General features: G+C 50.6%; 1 protein-coding gene across 1 annotated transcript in view; it reads left to right on the top strand.

Moving 5' to 3' along the window:
• The first annotated feature begins 5 nt into the window (after positions 1-5).
• The window catches only part of LOC130141990 (gamma-secretase subunit Aph-1b-like), a 53,140-nt gene continuing 33,506 nt past the window's right edge, over positions 6-19,639 (top strand). Inside the window, exons 1-2 of the mRNA XM_056323392.1 lie at positions 6-175; positions 4,831-5,001. Coding sequence (XP_056179367.1) covers positions 42-175; positions 4,831-5,001 — 305 coding nt within the window. The 5' untranslated portion in view covers positions 6-41. The remainder of the gene's footprint in view (positions 176-4,830; positions 5,002-19,639) is intronic.

A 19,639-nucleotide genomic window follows, 5' to 3' on the forward strand; every position in this document is an offset into this window, starting at 1 on the left:
TGAGTTGTTGGGTTCCGTCTCTGGTCTCGTGTCCTGTCGCCATGACGCTCGCCATCTTCTTCGGGTGCGCCTTCATCGCCTTCGGGCCGACACTCGGCCTTTTCCTCTTCACCATTGCCCGCGACCTGCTCCGTATCATCATCCTCATCGCCGGATCAGTCCCGCACCGGTGCCGGTACCGATGCGGGAGGGGCACTGGTGCCATCGTGGGTACTGGTGTGGGCGTGGAGGGGGCACTGGTGCTCGTATCGGTACTGATATGGCACCAGTATTGGTGCTGGTACCAGCGTAGGTGTGACAGGAACGTGACTGGTACTGGCAGAGTCACAACAAGGGGACTAGTGCTGGTGCCGTTGTGGTCACGACAGGGGCACCAGTATTCATACTTGTGTGGTTGTGAGCATGACAGGAGCACCAGTACTGGTGCCCCTATCCTTGTGAATGTGACAGGTGCACCAATATCCATACTTGTACTGGTATAATTGCAGGCACAGCAGGGGCACCAGTACTCACTCATACTGGTACTGCTGTAGGCATGACGGGGACACCAGTACTCATACTGGTGCCATTCTTTTCACAACCGGGGCTCCAGTACTGGTATTGTACTGGCATCGTTGTGGTCACTACATGGCACGGGCATGATGGAGAGCGACACTGGTATCAGTAATGGCATGGGGTCAGTAGAGCACTGGTACCAGTACTTGTACAGGGTCCTCTATCCTTCTAGCTGCAGGGGATGGTGAGGGAAGAAACAGGAAGAACCAGCAAATCAATACCTGGCTCCAAGCCTGGTGTCACTGGCAGAATTTTGGGTTTTTTGATCATGGGTTAGTTTACACGGCACCAGGCCTGCTGGCAAAAGATGGGGTACACCTGTCTCAAAGGGGGAAAAGGATCTTTGCATGGCAGTTAGCAGGGCTCATTGAAAGAGCTTTAAACTAGATTTGAAGGGGGAAAGGGATAAAATCAGGCTCACTAGAGATAAGCTTGGGGTCACACCAGTGTCTGAGGGATGGTGTGCTAGCAAGGTCCTTCGGTCTGCCATCGCAGTGAAGGTAGGGGATGGAGATCCATTCAACAGCAAAGATGCAAGGGTTATTGATGTGTTAGAAACCATGGAAGCGCCTGAGAATGGTCACGTAGGAATTAGGGCTTCTCCTCCCAAAAAGGTGGCAGGAACAATAGCCCAGCTAAAATGTATCTACACCAATGCACGCAGCATGGGCAACAAACAGGAGGAGCTGGAAGCCATTATGTAGCAGGAAAACTATGACATAGTTGTGATAGACATGGTGGGATGACTCGCACAACTGGAGTGCTGCAATGGATGGCTATAAACTCTTCAGAAGGGATAGGCAAGGAAGGAGAGGTGATGGGGTAGCCCTGTATGTTAGGGAGTGTTTCAACTGTCTAGAGCTTGATGATGGTGATGATAGGGTTGAGTGTTTATGGGTAAGAATCAGGGGGAAGGCCAACAAGGCAGATATCCTGGTAGGAGTCTGTTATAGACCACCCAACCAGGATGAAGAGGCAGATGAAATATTCTATAAGCAGCTGGGAGAAGTCTCACAACAGCTAGCCCTTGTTCTCATGGGGGACTTCATCTTACCAGATGTCTGCTAGAAATACAACACAGCAGAGAGGAAAAAGTCCAGGAGGTTCCTGGAGTGTGTGGAAGATAGCTGCCTGACACAGCTGGTGAGTGAGCCAACTAGGGAAGGCATCCTACTGGACTTGTTTGCAGAGAAGGACTTGTGGATGTGATGGTTAGAGGCCATCTTGTGCACAGCAATCAAGAGATGATAGAGTTTTCAGTTCTTGAAGAAGGAAGGAAGGGGGTCAGCACAGCTGCTACCTTGCAATTCTGGAGGGCAGACTTTGGCCTGTTTGGGAGCCTGGTTGACAGAGTCCCTTGGAAGACAGTCCTGAAGGACAAAGTAGGCCAGGAAGGCTGGACATTTTTCAAGAAGGAAATCTTAAAGACAAAGACACAGGAGCAGCCTGTCCCCATGTGCCGAAAGATGAACTAGCAGGGAAGACTGGCCTGGCTGAACAGAGAGCTTTGGCTGGAACTCGGGGGTTGGGGGGGGGGGGGGGAAGGGGAGTTTGTGACCTTTGAAGAAGGGGCAGGCAACTCAGGAGGACTACAAGGATGTTGTGAGGCTATGCAGGGAGAAAAAGAAGGGCCAAAGCCTAACCAGAACTAATCTGGCTACTGCCATAAAAGACAATAAAAAAAAGTTTCTATAAATACATTGGCAGCAAAAGGAGGGCTAGGGAGAATCTCTAGCCTTTATTGGATGCTGGGGGAAACACAGTGGCAAAGGATGAGGAAAAGGCTGAGGTGCTTAATGCCTTCTTTGCCTCAGTCTTTAATAGCAAAACCAGTTATTCTCAGGGTACCCAGCCCTCTGAGCTGGAAGACAAGGATGGGGAGCAGAATGAAGCACCCATAATCCAAGGGGAAATAGTTAGCAACCTGCTACTCCACTTAGATACACATAAGTCTCTGGGGCCAAATGTGATCCATCCAAGGGTACTGAGGGAACTGGTGGAAGTGCTCACCGAGCCACCTTCAATCATTTATCAGCAGTCCTGGCTAACCAGGGAGATCCCAGTTGACTGGAGGTTAGCAAATGTGATGCCTATGTCCAAGAAGGGCTGAAAGGAGGACCTGGGAAATTACAGGCCTGTCAACCTCACCTGGGTACCGGGGAAGGTTATGGAGCAGATCATCCTGAGTGCTATCACGTGGCATGTACAGGACAACTGGGGGTTCAGGCCCAGTCAGCATAGGTTTATGAAAGGCAGGTCCTGCTTGATGAACCTGATCTTCTTCTATGACAAGGTGATCTGCCTAGTGGACAAGGGAAAGGCTGTGGATGGTGTCTACCTGGACCTTAGTAAAGCCTTTGACACCATTTCCCACAGAAACTGGCTGCTCATGGCTGGATGGGAGTACCCTTCGTTGGGCGAAGAACTGGCTGGATGGCTGGGCCTAAAGAGTGGTGGTGAATGGAGTTACGTCCAGTTGGCAGCCAGTCACAAGTGGTGTTCCCCAGGGCTCAGTATTGGGGCCAGTCCTGTTTAATATCTTTATTAATGGTCTGGACGAGGGGATCATGTGCACCTTCAGTAAGTTTGCAGATGACACCAAGTTGGCGGGGGGAGTGTTGATCTGCTTGAGGGTAGGAAGGCTCTACAGGGGGATCTGGGCAGGCTGGATCGATGGGCTGATGCCAGTTGTATGAGGTTCAATGTAGAGTGGCTAGAAGAAAATGGACTTATTATGAGCAATCCAGACCAAGTAACTTTGTTGTAATAGCAGGCCGAGCAGGCCGAAACTGTAGCAAGCTGCAAGTGTTGTGAAGGACATATGCAGGGCCAAGGAAGACAAAGAAACTGTGTATTCACAGAGAGATAAGAGAGTTGGACAGAAAGATGAGAAAAAACAGGATGCCCGCACAAGGGGGGAGCAGCGTGTGGGCACCAGACCGGGACCAATCATAGGGGAGATGGAAGCATGTGAACAAGTAGTTTTAACCTATCACCTTTTACATAACAAAGCCTGTGTAGCATGCGTATTTTTAGCTGGGGGTATAAATTGATGTGGGTCTATTAATAGCACCTGTAGAGTATAAATTGCGGTGAATCTATTAATAAAGTGGCACTAACTTGATCACATTGGTCGTATAAGTTGTGTCTGAGCCTTCTGCGTCAACAGTTCAACAAGAAGTGCTGGGTCCTGCACTTGGGTCACCACAATCCCATGCAACACTATAGGCTTGGGGAAGTGTCTGGAAAACTGCCTGGCAGAAAAGGACCTGGGGGCATTGGTCAACAGCCAGCTGAACATGAGCCAGCAGTGTGCCCAGGTGGCCAAGAAGGCCAATTGCATCCTGGCTTGTATCACAAATAGTGTGTGTGGCCAGCAGGACTAGGGAAGTAATTGTCCCCCCTGTACTCGTACTCAGCACTGGTGAGGCCGCACCTTGAATCCTGTGTTCAGTTTTGGGCCTCTCATTTCAAGAGGGATGTAGAGGTGCTGGAGTGTGTCCAGAGAAGGGCAATGAAGCTGGTGAAGGGTCTGGAGCACAAGTCTTATGAGGAGCAGCTGAGGGAACTGGGGTTGTTTAGTCTGGAGAAGAGGAGACTCAGGGGGGACCTTATTGCTCTCTACAACTGCCTGAAAGGAGGTTGTAGGCAGGTGAGTGTCAGTCTCTTCTCCCAGATAACAAGCAATAGGATAAGAGGAAATGGCCTCAAGTTGTGCTAAAGGAGGTTTACTTTGGATATTAGGAAAAATTTCTCTACTGAAAGTGTTGTCAAGCCCTGGAAGAGGCTGTCCAGTGAGGTGGTGGAGTCACCATCTCTGGAGGTATTTTAAAGATGTGTAGACATGGTGCTTAGGGACATGGTTTAGTGGTTGACTTGCCAGTGCTGGGTTAATGGTTGGACTTGATCTTAAAAGTCTTTTCCAACCTAAATGATTTTATGATAGGTGCACAGCAGGGGCAGTGGTACCAGGTCCACTGTGAGATCAGTAGAGTATGGTACTGGTACTGACATGGATATGAGCTTGGCAGTGGTATTGGTACTGGTGTGGGCTTGGCAGGAGCACAGGTGCCAGTTCTGTTTACCAGCAGAGGAGTGCAGGCACAGCAGCAGTACCAATAGAGCAGTACCACCAGAATGGTGCTGGGACTGATAGGAGAGTGAGCAAGGCTGGGGCACTGCTGTCAGTACTAGTACCAACACAGAGGGATGCAGGCATAGTGCTGATGGGCACAGGCATGGCGCTGGTGTCAGCAGGTGCACTCTCTCTTGCAGGGCTTTCTTTTGGCTGGTGTCGCTGCTGCTCTCCTCCCTCATCTGGTTTATCACTGTTAAAGTCAGCGACCCCCAGGATGAGCCGTTGCAGAAGGGGCTCTTGATATTTGGGGTGATGTTCTCTGTGTTGCTGCAGGAGGCCTTCCGCTTCCTCTACTACAAGCTCCTCAGGTAAGGGCATCTCTCACCCTGCTCCAGCACTGCTGAATGGTCCTTCTGCCCTCCCAGCTATGGCAGGTCCAGATTTCAGCTGGGAGCTCCTGAGTGGGGGAGTTGTAGAGCATGGCACCAGGCTGCCTCAAGTGGGTGGTACCTGTGTCAGTACATTGACCTCGAGCGAGCGGGTCTCGGGTGGCGGAGCAGCGCAGCCGTAAGGTCTAGAAGACCCAGGGCTGAGGTGGCTGGTAGTGTCTCTCTGAATTCGGGACAGGTAGGCTGTGGGTTTGGGCTGCTGTAGGATGTGTAATATCCTCTCTGTTGTGGTGACTAGCACCAGCAGTGCTCCTGTAGCTCAGATGGAATCTGGGGGTATACCAGGCACCAGGAAATGCCTGCTTTGCTGCATGGGGGATGGGGAAGGGTTAGGGATCTGCCCTCGTCTCCTGGCAAGTCTTGTTCCTTTCTTAGGGATGGCTTTGTGTCAGTGGGGACAGCCTGAAAGTGGTTTCAGTGCTCTGCGGGGTGGTGCATCCTTGCCAGTCCAGTGCTCAGTACCCTGGCCAGCTGTAGGCAAAGTCTGGGTGCAGCCTCAGCAGCTCCCGGCCTCCCTGGTGCTGCCTGCCCAGAGTGTGGGGGCTTGTGCCACCTGCTGGGTGAGCACACGCTGCACACTATACTGCTTTTGGATGGATGCTGCACTGGGCTGGGCAGGCAGACAAGGGGAGTTGATGCTGCAGTTTGTTATCGATTTGTTAATAAGTTAAGATTGATTGACTTTATTTGATTGATTAATTGATTTTATAAAACCATTTAATAAAATTAAAATATAGAAGGATAAGAAAAAAATTTTTTATAAGAAACTTATAGCTACACAGTAAAAGTTGTTATGAGATCTTCTGTACGTCCTGTACCAAGGCTAGAAGAAGGGGCTGGAACTATTGTTAAAACATAGGTAATAACTTTAGGGTTGAAAGGTTTCTTTGTATTTAACCAGTTTTCTGTACGCAGAGGTGTATTGAAATGTCAGAATATGAGATTAATGGGAACTGGGGAGAGTCGACTGGAACAGCTTGTAGGTGCCTGCCAAGAAATCGTGAACTTTAGTAAGAGGTAATTCCGGCAGGGGGAGATCGCGACCACCGACTCATATACCACCTACCCAAATCGTACCCCAGACCCATTTCTAGACCTTTCTAAGCTCTACTGCGCAGAATTGGATATAGGAGGAGAATATGTTAATGATTTACAGGAAATATCATGGTTATGCATGAATACTTAATGAATATGTATGAATAAGTTCTGTATATGGAATCTGATTTTGGGACCTGGCGTGCGTTGATCGTGAGAGGACTCGCTCACGCACCCGGCCGTCAATAAAGAAGTGTCTGCTTATCTACATCACATTGGTGTCGATAAGTTCTTCATTCCAAGATTTCGGTAACAGTTGGCATCCCTCATTGCCCCCCCCCCAGCGGTCCCCACCTTCCCAGCAGGCTGGGCACTGGCATGGGGCAAGGGGCTGAGGGAAGGCTGGGGGGGTCAGGTACACATGCTTGCACTGCTCCCTGTGGCAGGGTGCTGCTGGAGGTGGGCAGGCAGAGGGTAGCAGAACTCTGTGGAGTGGCCTCTAACACAAACCACTGCATTTCATTGCCCTGTGGCTCTCCAGCTGCAAATACTGCTGTTCTTCCAGGGCTGTGGAAACATCTGGCATCCTCCTCACCTGCCACACCTCTAGCTGATACAACTTATGAAGCCCAGTGCTCTCAGTTTCTCCCTCCAAAGAAATTTTCAAGCTCTTTGAGGTCTTCCCTGCTCCTTCTCTGTTTTTTCCCCCAACATCTTCTAAGAGTATAACTGCCAAGATCAGGTACACCCTCCTGGCATGCGCCTCCGATGCTGGCACTGGGGCTGTTTTCTGTGCGGGGGTGCTGCTTGCTTTGCACCCGACATCTCACTTGCCCCACCTGTGAGGCTGGCTTGCACTCGTGTCCCCTCTGTGGAAATTTTTCTGTGGCTTTGCACGGTTTTCACATGTGGTTTGTCTGGTGGTTCAGGGTGGTCCTGTGGATGGTCTCCAGTGGCAGGTGTTGCGGTTCAGTGATGGAGAGGTTACCAGTACAGTAGGATGGTGCAGAGTGAATCCCTGACTCCTACCTACTCTGTCCTGGTGCTGCACCGTGCCCTGGGAGGTGGCCAGGCCGTGTCAGCCTCCAGCATGCTCTCCCCTCTGCAGGCAGGCCATTGAGGGGCTGGTGGCCCTCAGTGAGGATGGCTGCTCCCCCATTTCCATCCAACAAATGGCATATGGTGAGTGCTGCACAGAGCAGCCAGGCAGGGCTGGGCATGGCGCTGGGGGTTAAGGAAGGTTTCTCACCTTGAAGCTGGCTGAGTCCTCCAAGGGGCTGGGAGGTGCCTGGGGTGGCCCTGGGTGGCTCAGGGCTTGATGGCATCCCTGTCCTGGCAGTGGCTGGCGTGGGCTTTGGGCTCATGAGTGGAACCTTCTCCATGATCAATCTTCTGGCAGACACATTAGGGCCTGGCACCATGGGCATCCACGGAGACTCACAGCTCTACTTCCTGGCCTCAGGTGAGCAACTGGCACCCTTTGCCCACATCTCTGCCCCACCACAGAGACAGCAGACCGGGGGGGGGGGGGCTGGGGCTCAGCCCCCTGTGCTCTCCCCTCCATGCTGCATCCTGCTGCCACTCCCCATACCCATCTGAGCCCTTTGTGGTCCCCTGTCACATCTTTCTGTGCTATACCCTTCTCTCTGTCCCATGGCCCTCTCTGCTCCTTTTCCCCATCCTTCCCAGTCTGACCCAGCAGTGCCCCTACTCCCCTTCTGCAGCTCCTCTCCATCCCTCCCCAAGCCTGGGCTGGGCTAGGGCAGGTGGCTCCCCAGTGACACCCCTCTGCTGCTTCCTGCAGCCTTTATGACCATGGTGCTGATTTTCCTTCACACCTTCTGGGGGATCCTCTTCTTCCACGGCTGTGAGCACTGGCGCTGGTGGGAGATCACAGCTGTTGTTGTCATGCACCTCACTGTTTCAGGGTTGGTGAGTAGCCAGGAGCAGAGCTCTGCACTGGGACCTATATTTGGGGATGGCTGTGGTGCATGCTGGTCCCTGTGCTGGGGGGACGACAGCCTTCAGCATTAGTGAAGCAGTTGGGTTTTGGGGATTTGCAGCTGTCCCTGCACAGGACAGGCCTTTTGCAAACTGAATGCCAAAGCTGGTGTCTCCTGTCCCGTTCTATTCATTGAGATGGCCATTCATCCTGGCCCTGTCCTCTCCTGCCTGCTCACCCCTTCCCTCTCCTACCTCTCTCCCTAGACATTTTGCAACCCCCTGTACATGGGCAGCCTGGTGCCCTCCTACCTGCTGATGGCTACCGCTGCCACTTGGGCTTATCTGCTCTCAGGGGGCTCAGCCCAGAACCTGCGGCACTTCCTGCTCTGTAAGTTCTGCTCCATAATGGGGACAGGGGACCCTGCAGGTTCCTCTGGGTACCTGGACCAGCACTGGGGTGGGGAGAGGGTGTCCCAGGGGCTGGAGCAAGGTCATCATCCCCTTTGGCTGCCGGACTAGAGGAGACACTGGGGTTTGGAGCCATGGTCAGGTTGTTGCCTCTCCTGGGGGAAGTAGATGGGGTAAGGAGTCTGGTGAAAACTGGCCCCCTCCCCTCTTGCTTCCTGCAGGTCTATGGAGCAGAGCCAGCCCTCAGCTGGAATCCTGAGGCCCCATGGGATGTTCCTGTCCCCAGCCATCCCTGTGTTTTTCATGTTGGTGTGATCATGGGGGGTGTCTGGCAGTCGTAGATCCCAGTTGCCTGAAGGTCTTGCTCCTGCTCTGTCCATCTCTGGTTTTACCACTTTGAAGTAGAAAGAGCAGTTCCTCCCCTTTCCCAGGTCCAGACCATTTTTCTTGGCCTCAGTGGGGCTGTGGAGCTCCCCAGGGCTTAGCTCTAGCTGTGCTGGAGCTGCTAGGAAAGGTGGGAGGCAGCCATGGGTCAGGGAATGCCCCAGCTACATCAAAGCTGGAGGGGAGCTGGGTGGGGGTCAGCCAGCAATGAAGCTGTGGCTCTGCCAATGTTCAGCTCTGCCTTTCTCCAGCCCTACCAAGCCACGGCTATGTTTTTCCAACACTGCACAAATAAGAGGAGGAAGTCCCAGATAGACAGAGGGCAGGGCCAGGCTGTGCAAGGAGCTCTGTACTGCTTGCTCTAGAGCTCTGCCTGGGGCACAGAGGCTAATGCTGTCTCTGCTGATCAGGAAGGGGTCCCTCTGCACTCCTCTGCTGTGGATCCAGCTCCACTAGTGCCTGTTCCTGCCCTACAGCTTCAGACTGGGTGTAAGAGACTGTGCCGGTGAGACCCACCATCACCACAGCAGATGTGTTTTCTCAACATTGCTATGGCAGGAAACTCATGCCATCACCACAGTGAATGATCTATCTATACATTGTTAAGGCAGGAAGATAACACCACTGCCACTGCAGAGATTTAGGAGACCAACTGATGCTATGGAGCAATGGGGGAGGCTGATCCTGCAAAACTTAACCAAACCCCTGTGCATGTGCCCAGACCTGGGGTCAGGGGGATCAAGGTGCCTGGAGGCCCCTGAGGAATGTTGGGCACGTACATCATTGCCAGGTGGAAGGTGTGGTGAAGTAGAACAGCTTGTAACAACTCTATAAAAAACGGAACCAACTAACATGGGACGGAATGTTCCCCCACCAGACTTGGAAACGGATCAGACTGTCGGGATGCTGCAACTCTGGGGTGGTAGCTATTGCTGTGAACTCTTTCCTTCTTTCTTTCCTTCCTTTCTCTCTTTATCTCTTGCTCTCTCTCCCTTTGCATTTGCAGATTTATTGTTGGGTAAATAAAGTTCCTTGGCTCTTGACTCTGTTTTGAGTCTTAATTCTGTTCCAGAGAATACAAACAGAACCATGCTCCGGTCTCAGACCGGCATGCGACACTGGGACAGCAGAGACAGCTGGCACCATGGGAGGCTTTTTTTTTAAATACATTTTAACCTTTTTAACCCCCCTTTTTTTTTTTAATAACAAATATTTGCTGAGGCCAGACACTGCCCAGGCAAACAGTCCATGTGAGCAGCCTGTGGCCAAGGGATGCTGGAGCACTGGCCCTCACTTGGCCCAGGGCAGGAGTGAGGGGAGATGGGGTGAAACAGGCTGAGCCAGCAGAACCAGGACCTCTGCAGAGGCATGGAGCTCACACGGTAGTGGTGGCTGCTGTGTAGATGACCTTGGATTTGGTCAGCAAGTTGAGCCTGGTGGGGGAGGAAGGGAGGGGGATGTTAGAGCAAGCAGGGGGTCCCTGCTAACTGTTGCTTATGTTGCAAGTCTACTAATGTTGCTGCCTGAGAGACCACCTTTAACCCCCCTTCCCATGTCCCAGACTGACTCCTGCCACTCCCTGGGGCCCCTCCCCCTGCATCTCCCTGTTGCTCTCTTGTAGCTGTACAGCAGGAAGGCCAGTGCTGTGATGGCAAAGAGCACCCCAAAGAGCATGGCCAGTGCATCCCCTGCAAGTGAGCTGAGCACAGGCCTGTTACACTGGGGACAGTCCCCTGTGGCTGCTGGACAAGGGAGATGGGGCAAGGCTGGAGAAGGCTGATGGCCCAAAGGCAGAAAGAACATGAAGGCAATTGCCTCAGCCTTCCTGGTGGGTATGCCCCCTGGCCACCTTCTCTTCCTTCAGGCCAGCACCTCACCTACCTGCTGCTGCTGAGCTGTTGCTACCTGGAAGAGAGACAGCACAGTCAAGAGGTTGCCCGGGGGTGTTTGGGGAGGGAAATGTCAAGCCTGCAGGGCTTCAGGCCATGCTGCCAAAGCAGGGCTGCCTGCAAGATTCCCCATTGCCTGTGAGCAGACAGGGGAAAACTGCCTTCTGCATCCCCAGCAGCTCACAAGCCTGGCCCCAATACCCTGCGAAAAGCATTAAGGGAAAGGAAGGAAAAAAATGTTCCTTGAACCACAGCTCACATGAAAGCCTCATTGAGTCCAGCCAGAAACTCCCCCACTGTGGCTGCCACTGCCTGGGCAGCAGATGGGCAGGGAGCAGAGCACCGTAGCACCCCATGACCACACCAAGCCCTGCAGGAGACCCTGGAGAAGGGCATGGGGTGAGCCCATCAGGCAGCAACCACAGGGACAGCTCCTTGCGGCAAGATGGTGTGCAGCTTCCCAGGAGGAGGCAGCTGGCCATTGCCAGCTCCCATTGCCCCAACTTCAGTGGCTGGAGGCTTTGGAACAGCTTTTGCAAGGAAGTAGTGAGAGAAATGCTTGGAGGTGAGAAATATGATAAAGTATCTAAAAGGTTTACCAAAGATAGAGCATGCCAGCCTAACCTGATATCCTTTGTAAAGTCATATTCTAGACAAAAGAAAATGTGGTAGATTTAATTTCTCCCTAATTCAGTGTAGCATTTTGTTGCGACGGAGGGAAGACGCAGTCGCTCAATATGAGTGATCAGCAGACTTCGTTTATTGTCTCTTACAGTCACCTTTTATGCCTTGTTATAATTAGCTCATACATATTACAAAAGTTAAGCTCATTATTGGTTAGTTGCCTAAATACCAAGCCCGCCCCTAGTTTCTCTTCTGTAGTTATCGGTTCCCACCTGCAACATTCTTTTCCCACCAAAATCTTCCTGTTATTGTGTAACAAGAACAGCCAAAGACAGTGTATTTTGCTTTACTTCAGATAAGCTGAGAGCGATGTGCATTTTTGTCCAGCCAGCTGGACTATGTCTATGTGACCCTTTTCAGCTAGTCAGTTATCCACAATTCCCCCGTTTTTATTTTGGGCGACATAGGCTTGGTTGACCATTTTCAATAACAGCATTTTAACACAGGAAAATACACAGCCAACTTATAAAATCTCAGTTCAGAAGTATAATTCCTGAAATACTTGAAAAATAAAGTTAGCTTGAAGCTTTAATTTAGATGCTCTTTCTGTTCCAGTGATATAAAAAGTTTAAAAAATTCAAAGGTAATTTTAAAGTTCTGAACATGGACTAATGCAAGCTCAAAACCCAAAAAGAAACCAAACTGATGTTTGACTAGGAATATTTGCAAATATTTCCAAATAACAACTGCCCTTATGCAACCAACCAGTCCATACATTTTCTGAAGAATTCCTCATTGATATCAAAGAATTAACAAAGGGAAAAAATTAGTTCTAAGCTATATACATTCATAAGTGGATTTTTCAATAGTTACATACAGATTTACACACTAAGCCATAATGGCTTGTAGGTGATACACACAAGAAGAGTACGTTGCTTATCTGTCTGAATGTCTATGCTAAATTTGACAACTATGCCACAAGCCAAGCCTACATGGGTGCTGTGTTATGCACGTTCCTTAACAAACAGAAGTATAATAGGTAAATTCCCAAGATCTAGTCCCCAACCTAATTATATTATTTTGTAGCCAATTAAGGAAAATAACACAAATGTGCATATCTACATGTGCACACACCTTTTAGTTCAGAACCAATCTGTGATATAAGGCCTTAGCCTTATGGCATCATCGAATCTTAACGAGTACAGTAATTAAAAATGCAGTCTTACTGTAAGTGCGATTTATGCTGACATTCCCTCAAATGCTACACGTGAGTATTTCTCGCTCAACTGCCTCAAGGTAAAATAGTAGTATTTGTTAATATGTATTAAAAAATCATTAATTCTCTACAATAGCAGTTGACTTCCATAACACTATGTAAGCAAAAGAGGCTTAAGATGGGTTTTCTGAATACTAACAATTTATTTTAGACTGTCTAAACTCAGGTCTTGAAAGATTTCACTCTGCCAGACATAGAAACACTGTTGCACTCCAGTTGTGATATCCCTTTTCCCAAGTTGTCACATGCACATCTCGCTCAAGCAACATTATTGTCAAAGTTTCTCTCTGCTACATAAAAGCATGTTGCACTTGTAGATATAAAAGACAGCACCCTTACTTAGATTATTACCTTATTACCTCATAACTCTTAGTATACCTTGTATCTCTGATTTCATCACTTCAAAAATTCACCAGAAGCAGATAAAACCACAGCCTCAGACTAAACTACACCTTAACTGCTGATTCAAATAAAGGCATTCTCTTCCACATATGCCTAATGCTTACAAATAGTGTTGGCTGGTTTTGATCAAGAAACTATTATTACAATAACGATCAAAAATAATAATCCCGTTTGCAAAATGCCTTTAAGCCAGCCTCCTAGTCCCAACCAATTTCCACATTCAGAATACAGCATAAATACAGAATACAGAATAAATTATCTCCATCAAGGCAAAAAGGCTTCTCTTTAAGCACAGAGATGTTTGCTAGTTCAAGGCAGAAACCCATTTCTTGTAGGGGACATCTGAAGCACTTTTTTTGGTGGGTTTGTACTCAATTCCGTATTTTTCCTTGAGGAGCTTAAGCTGTTCCTCTTGTTTCAGGAGTGTTTCCAACTCTGATTTGTCGAATAGGTGCGTATTTCCCAAAGATATCATACATTTCCTCCGCTGTGATTTCATACGGCAGGTTCCGAATATAAAGGGTCCGATTGACCTCTGGGGGCAGCCGGATGTCAGCTCGCTTGGCCGCTTGCATCGCCATGGCGCCGATCGGAGGGGGGGTGTGGGGGGGTGCCGCCTCGGAGAGAAACCGCGGCCGGGAAGGGGCCTGCCGGGCCGCGCGCCGCCGCTCGCCGCTGCCGCGGGGGACCCAGATGCTATCCCATACGCTAATAACCCGGGTAATGCCTTTTTACAATCTATGTCCCGAACGCTCCGCTTTTCTAAAAAGCATATGAGCGAATCGTACGTCGCTTGTCTCTCCATACCTTCGTCAGCGCTGTTGCAGCCTTTGCGAGACTCCGGCGACGCGTGGCCGGCGGGACCCTCTGTAGGTGCTCCCGGGCGCGGGGACTGTGCCCTTCCGCCTCCTGCGCTGCTTTCAGGACCGGTACCCGAATCTCCGTCGAACCGTGGCTCGCAGGTTCAGCCCTCTCTAGGGTCCCTGTTCGGGCGCCATTTGTCGCGACGGAGGGAAGACACAGTCGCTCAATATGAGTGATCAGCAGACTTCGTTTATTGTCCCTTACAGTCACCTTTTATGCCTTGTTATAATTAGCTCATACATATTACAAAAGTTAAGCTCATTATTGGTTAGTTGCCTAAATACCAAGCCCGCCCCTAGTTTCTCTTCTGTAGTTATCGGTTCCCACCTGCAACATTCTTTTCCCACCAAAATCTTCCTGTTATTGTGTAACAAGAACAGCCAAAGACAGTTATTTTTGCTTTACTTCAGATAAGCTGAGAGCGATGTGCATTTTTGTCCAGCCAGCTGGACTATGTCTATGTGACCCTTTTCAGCTAGTCAGTTATCCACAGCATTTAATGTGGTACCACATGGGAAACTGCTAGCCAGGCTGAAGACCACAGTGATTAAAAACCTATGTCTGTTAGCAAGCTGGCTGCAGATGGGAAGTGCCCTGCACCATGGTTTGTGGTTACTGAGGCATTGACCAAAGGCCTGCGACCAAGCCTGTGTGCTGTTTCTATTAGTTATCTTGACACAAAGTGTAGGAAATACCATCAAAACAGAAAAGGAACAGGATGTTGGACAAAAATACCCTAGTGATCTCAGAGAGCAGCAATGGGCAAGAATCCAGTAATGCAGAACAATAGTCACACCTGAGGGTTAACAGGAATTTCTACTCATAACTGGAAACCACCAATGTAAGAAAGGCCTTCAAGGACAAACAGACAAAGGACAGATGGGGATGTGTCAGGCAGGGGACTGTGCACCTGGCTAGGATGGCTGTGTCACCCCACTGGTAGAGTGCAGCCCTTTCTGCAGGTCTTGGCACTTGGCAGTGAGGTGCTCACTGCAAGCCTGTATCTCTGCAGCTCTTAGCAAATTTAGCTATTGCATTTGGGGATAAAGAATCTGTCTGGGATGCTAGGAGTTAGCTATTTGCCCTTGACCATACATTCCCCAGCCATGCTACTGTTGCTTTTGCAAGACCAAGGACAAAGTTCCTAGAAACTGATCTTCCCCATGCAGGGTGAGACAAGTGCAGAAATGGGGGAGAGTGGGACCCCAAGACCAGTGCTGCCACAAGTCACCTGCCAGGCAAGGCTAACCCATGCAAATGCTGCATTTCCAAAAGAGACACAAAGCTTCAACTCCTGCTCCTCACCCCATCCCTGCATCCCCATGGCTGGGTGCAGCCTGAGCACATTCACAAGCTCCTTACCAGAAGGCAGCTGCTTCAGCAAAAGGAGGATGGTCTGGAAACTTGCAAGCACCTGCAGGTCCTGCACCAGCTGGAAATTGTTCTGCAGAGGTTTGCTATCATCATTCCTCAGGCTTGTCACCAGCACTGACATCTGGAAGGAGAGCAGCTTGAGCAGAGCAGGGTGCGTCCTGCCTTCAGGAGCTAGGTGAGCCCCAAGGGGACCAACAGATGGTGAATGCTTGCAGGGAGAGGCTAGGCAAGACTGAGTGTGGAGCTCATTGCCTTCATGGACCTGGTCACGAGAGAGCAGCATGCTCTGGTTGAAGACCGTCCACTTCACCATCTGGTAGCAGGAAGGGGTGGTCAGAGAGCCACTGTAGTGGAAGTAAAGTTTCAGGTTGGCAGGCAACAGGCTTGTGATGTTGAATCCAGGCACCAAGTCTTCCTTGCTTGGAAGAAGAAACATCATAAGGAGCAAGAGTGGGGCAACCCCTTGGAGGACAGCAGGCAGGACCAGCATGGAAATCATGGGAACAGACCTGACCTGGAGCATCCCCCCAGCCCAGCCTGCCACCACATGTGCCAGGGTCCACCCTGCTGCACCCAGTGTGCTGGAGAACGGGCAGTTGGTTTTCCCTGGAGGCAAGGGAAAGCACATGCAAGCAGAGGGCACCTTGAAAAACTGTTTCTGTACAATCTGTGCAATGCTCCCCTTCTCACATAGACATGGCAAATGTCTGCTGCAGCTTCTCTGCCATGAAGCAGGTTTCTCTGTTGGGCTGCAGCTCCTGAGACAAGTACTAGGTGGGACAGGGCCTTACTTCTCTTTGGATTTTGTGCAGATGCTCAAGTATTTCCTGATAGCATGGGTTTTCTCTGGGCCCAACCTGCAACATAGAGACCTCACAGAAATGACAAGCACAGGGGCCAAATGGAGACCAGGTGATGATGGCAGTGCCAGCAGGGAGAAATTGTTCCCTGTGGGGAGCACCCGGTCCAAGTGACCCCTTCCTCCCATCAGGGCTGCGCTGCCCTCTGGTACCTCCCCAGGTACATTTGCACCTTTGCCTGTCCCCAAAACTGTGCCTGACTCTGCCTTCCCCAGTCCCACTCCCCCCCCCAGCACTGCTCCTACCCCTTCTCACCCAGGGCTGAGCTATGGGACTCACCTCCAGGAAGGCTCCCAGTACAGCCAGGCCATCCAGGTGGACCATTGCCTCCTTAAAGCTGTCATACTTGGTGTTGTAGTGGACCACGTGGATCTGGAAGGGAAATGTGCAACCCTGATGCAGGATGGGCATCTCCAGGAGGTACTCACCCCCACAGGGCTCTAGCCTGTCAGAGCAAGGGCTGGGAGAGACATGCACCCATATGCACCCATGCTGAGCGCTCCTCCTAGGAAGGGAATGTACTGGTGTGTGGTGGGTTGACCTTGGCTGGATGCCAAGTGCCTGCTGAACTGTTTTATCACTCCCCTTAGCAGAAGGGCGGGGGGGGGGGGGGGGATAGGATGGGAAAAAACCCTTGTGGATGAAGATAAAGGCAGTTAAATTTATTACCATTCAAATCAGAGTAGGATAATGAGAACTAAAACCAAAACTTAAGAACACCTTCCCCCCACCCCTCCCTTCTTCCCAGGCTCAACTTCACTCCTGAATATCTCCTTCCCCTGAGTGGCACAGGAGGATGGGGAATGGGGGTTGTGGTCAGTTCATCACATGTCTCTGCTGCTCCTTCCTCCTCACACTCTTCCCCTGCTCCAGCATGGGTCCCTTCCATGGGGTGCAGTCCTTCAGCAATGGACTGCTCCAGTGTGGGTCCCCCACAGGGTCACAAGCCCTGCCAGCAAACCTGTTTCAGTGTGGGCTCCTCTCTCCATGGGTCCACAGGTCCTGCCAGGAGCCTGGTCCAGCACAGGCTTCCCATGGGGTCACAGCCTCCCTCAGGCATCCACCTGCTCCAGCGTGTGGTCCTCCATGAGCTGCAGGTGGTTATCTGCTTCACTGTGAACCTCCATGGGCTTCAGGGGGACAGCCTGGAGCACCTCCTCCCCCTCCTTCACTGACCTTGTTTGCAGAGTTGTTGCTCTCACATATTCTCACTTGTCTCTTCTGCTGCAATTTGTTGCAGAGATGTTCCTGTTCCCCCTTCCCCCCCCCCCTTCCCCCCTTCTTAAATATGTTATCACAGAGGTGCTACCACTGTGTTGCTGATTGGCTCAGCCTTGGCCAGCGGCAGGTCCATCTTGGCACTGATTGGCATTGGTTCCATCAGACATAGGGGAAGCTTCTAGCAGCTACTCACAGAAGCCAGCCCTGTAGCCCCCCCGCTACCAAAACCTTGCCACGCAAACCCGCTACATGGTAGGACTGAGAAAGCGTGCCACTGTGAAGCAGCAAGCGTGAAGGAACTTCCCCGGTCACAGACAGCAAACCAGTACTCTTCCCTAGATACCAGGGGATCATACTGCAGAGCAGGGCTCAGTTTGAGGATAGCACTAGTGAAGGAGGAATAAAACTAGATGGGATCTGAAGAGCAGGAGTACTGTGTACAGAGTCCCTGCAGTTCCCAAAGCAGGCTGCTCATGGTCTTCTAGGGAGCCCCAACCATTGCTCCTGCTTCATCAGCCCAGGACTGGGCTGCAGCACAGGGACAGGCTACACTGCTCAGACATGGCCAGCCCCAGCCCACCTGCAAGTAGAGCATCCTGTCTCCTCATCTGCAGGTTGCAGTGTGAGTTTGGCTCTTGTTTTGTGCACTCAGTGCCAAAGTGTGGGCTCCTACACTGAACTCATCTTGAATGGGGCTATGGGTAGGTCAATGCCCAGAGCCGTGCCAATGCAATGCAACAGGCTTCAACTTTCAGCTTCAGGTTGTAAGACACCCTGGTAAATACATCAGCTTCAAAAATAGCTGCTATGAAAATGCTGGAAAATGAACAGTTGTCGTTGTCCCCCCCCCGACTCCTAGGGGCCAGCTCCAAGCCAGATGTTATCCAACAATTTATTCAGTAAATGAGAATAATATGAAGAGACTGTGGACAAAATTCATGGAGAAAGATATTGGCAGAGAGTGGTGAATACCTATGAGAGCAGGACAGTCGGGGATAGGCAAGCTGAGACCATTCAAACAAATGGGCCTGTGAGTGTGACCAGCACTGGAGCTGGTGACACAGAAGCATTACATCTTCTGAAAGCATTTAGAGCTAAAACTTTGCCTCTTTGGATACAGTAAATACATACTTGGTTTTGCCTTTAATGTGGTTTAGCCAAGTATCTTGGACTCATACAGCAGTGTGACAGATCTAAAAGCTGAGTTACCTGGACATGCAGCAAAAATATCAGGAGCATCCTTGGACCTTGAGAAAGGCTGCCCTATCCTTCTAAGCACCTTTTCCTCATTTTAAAAAATCAATTCTTTTCCTACCTCCTCCTTTATAGGTAAAGTGTCTCTTAGTCACATCAGAGCTAGGGCACAGATTTGGGATTAACACAGAATCACAGAATGGTCATGGTTGGAAGAGACCTCTGGAGATCATCTAGTCCAACCCCCTGCTAAAGCAGAGTCACCTAGAGCAGGTTGCAGAGAGTTGCATCCAGGCGGGTTTTGAATGCCTCCAGAGAAGGAGACACCACAACCTCTCTGGGCAGCCTGTCCCAGTGCTCTGTCACCCTCAAACTAAAGAAGTTTTTCCTCATATTCGGATGGAACTTCCTGTGTTGCAGTTTGTGCCTATTGCTCCTTGTCCTGTCACTGGGCACTACTGAAAAGAGTCTGGCCCCATTCTCTTGACACTTGCCCTTAAGATATTTGTAGATGTTGATAAGATCCCCTCTCATTCTTCTCCAGGCTAAATAGGCCCAGCTCTCTCAGCCTTTCCTCATAAGGGAGATGCTCCAGTCCCATAATCATCTTTGTAGCCCTCCACTGGACCCTTTCCAGTAGTTCCTTGTCTCTCTTGAGCTGGGGAGCCCAGAACTGGACATAATACTCCAGATGCGGCCTCACCAGGGCAGAGTAGAGGGGGAGGATAACCTTCCTTGACCTGCTGGCCACACTACTCCTAATGCACCCCAGGATCCCATTTGCCTTCTTGACCACAAGGACACACTGCTGGTTCATGGTCAATTTGCTGTCCACCACAACTCCCAGATCCTTCTCCACAGAGCTGTCTTCCAGCAGGTCAAGCCCTAGCTTGTACTGGTGCATGGGGTTGTTCCTCCTTAGGTGCAGGACCTTACACTTGTCTTTGTTGAACTTGATTGGATTCCTCTCTGCCCACCTCTCTAGCATGTTGCCGTCTCGCTGAATGGCAGCATTGCCTTCTGGCATATCAATGTAAAACAGGGCTGTGATGAGTCCATTTGTCTTCTGTGGCATTTCCTGC

Source organism: Falco biarmicus, chromosome W (assembly GCF_023638135.1).
Source record: "Falco biarmicus isolate bFalBia1 chromosome W, bFalBia1.pri, whole genome shotgun sequence".
Classification (NCBI taxonomy): domain Eukaryota; kingdom Metazoa; phylum Chordata; class Aves; order Falconiformes; family Falconidae; genus Falco; species Falco biarmicus.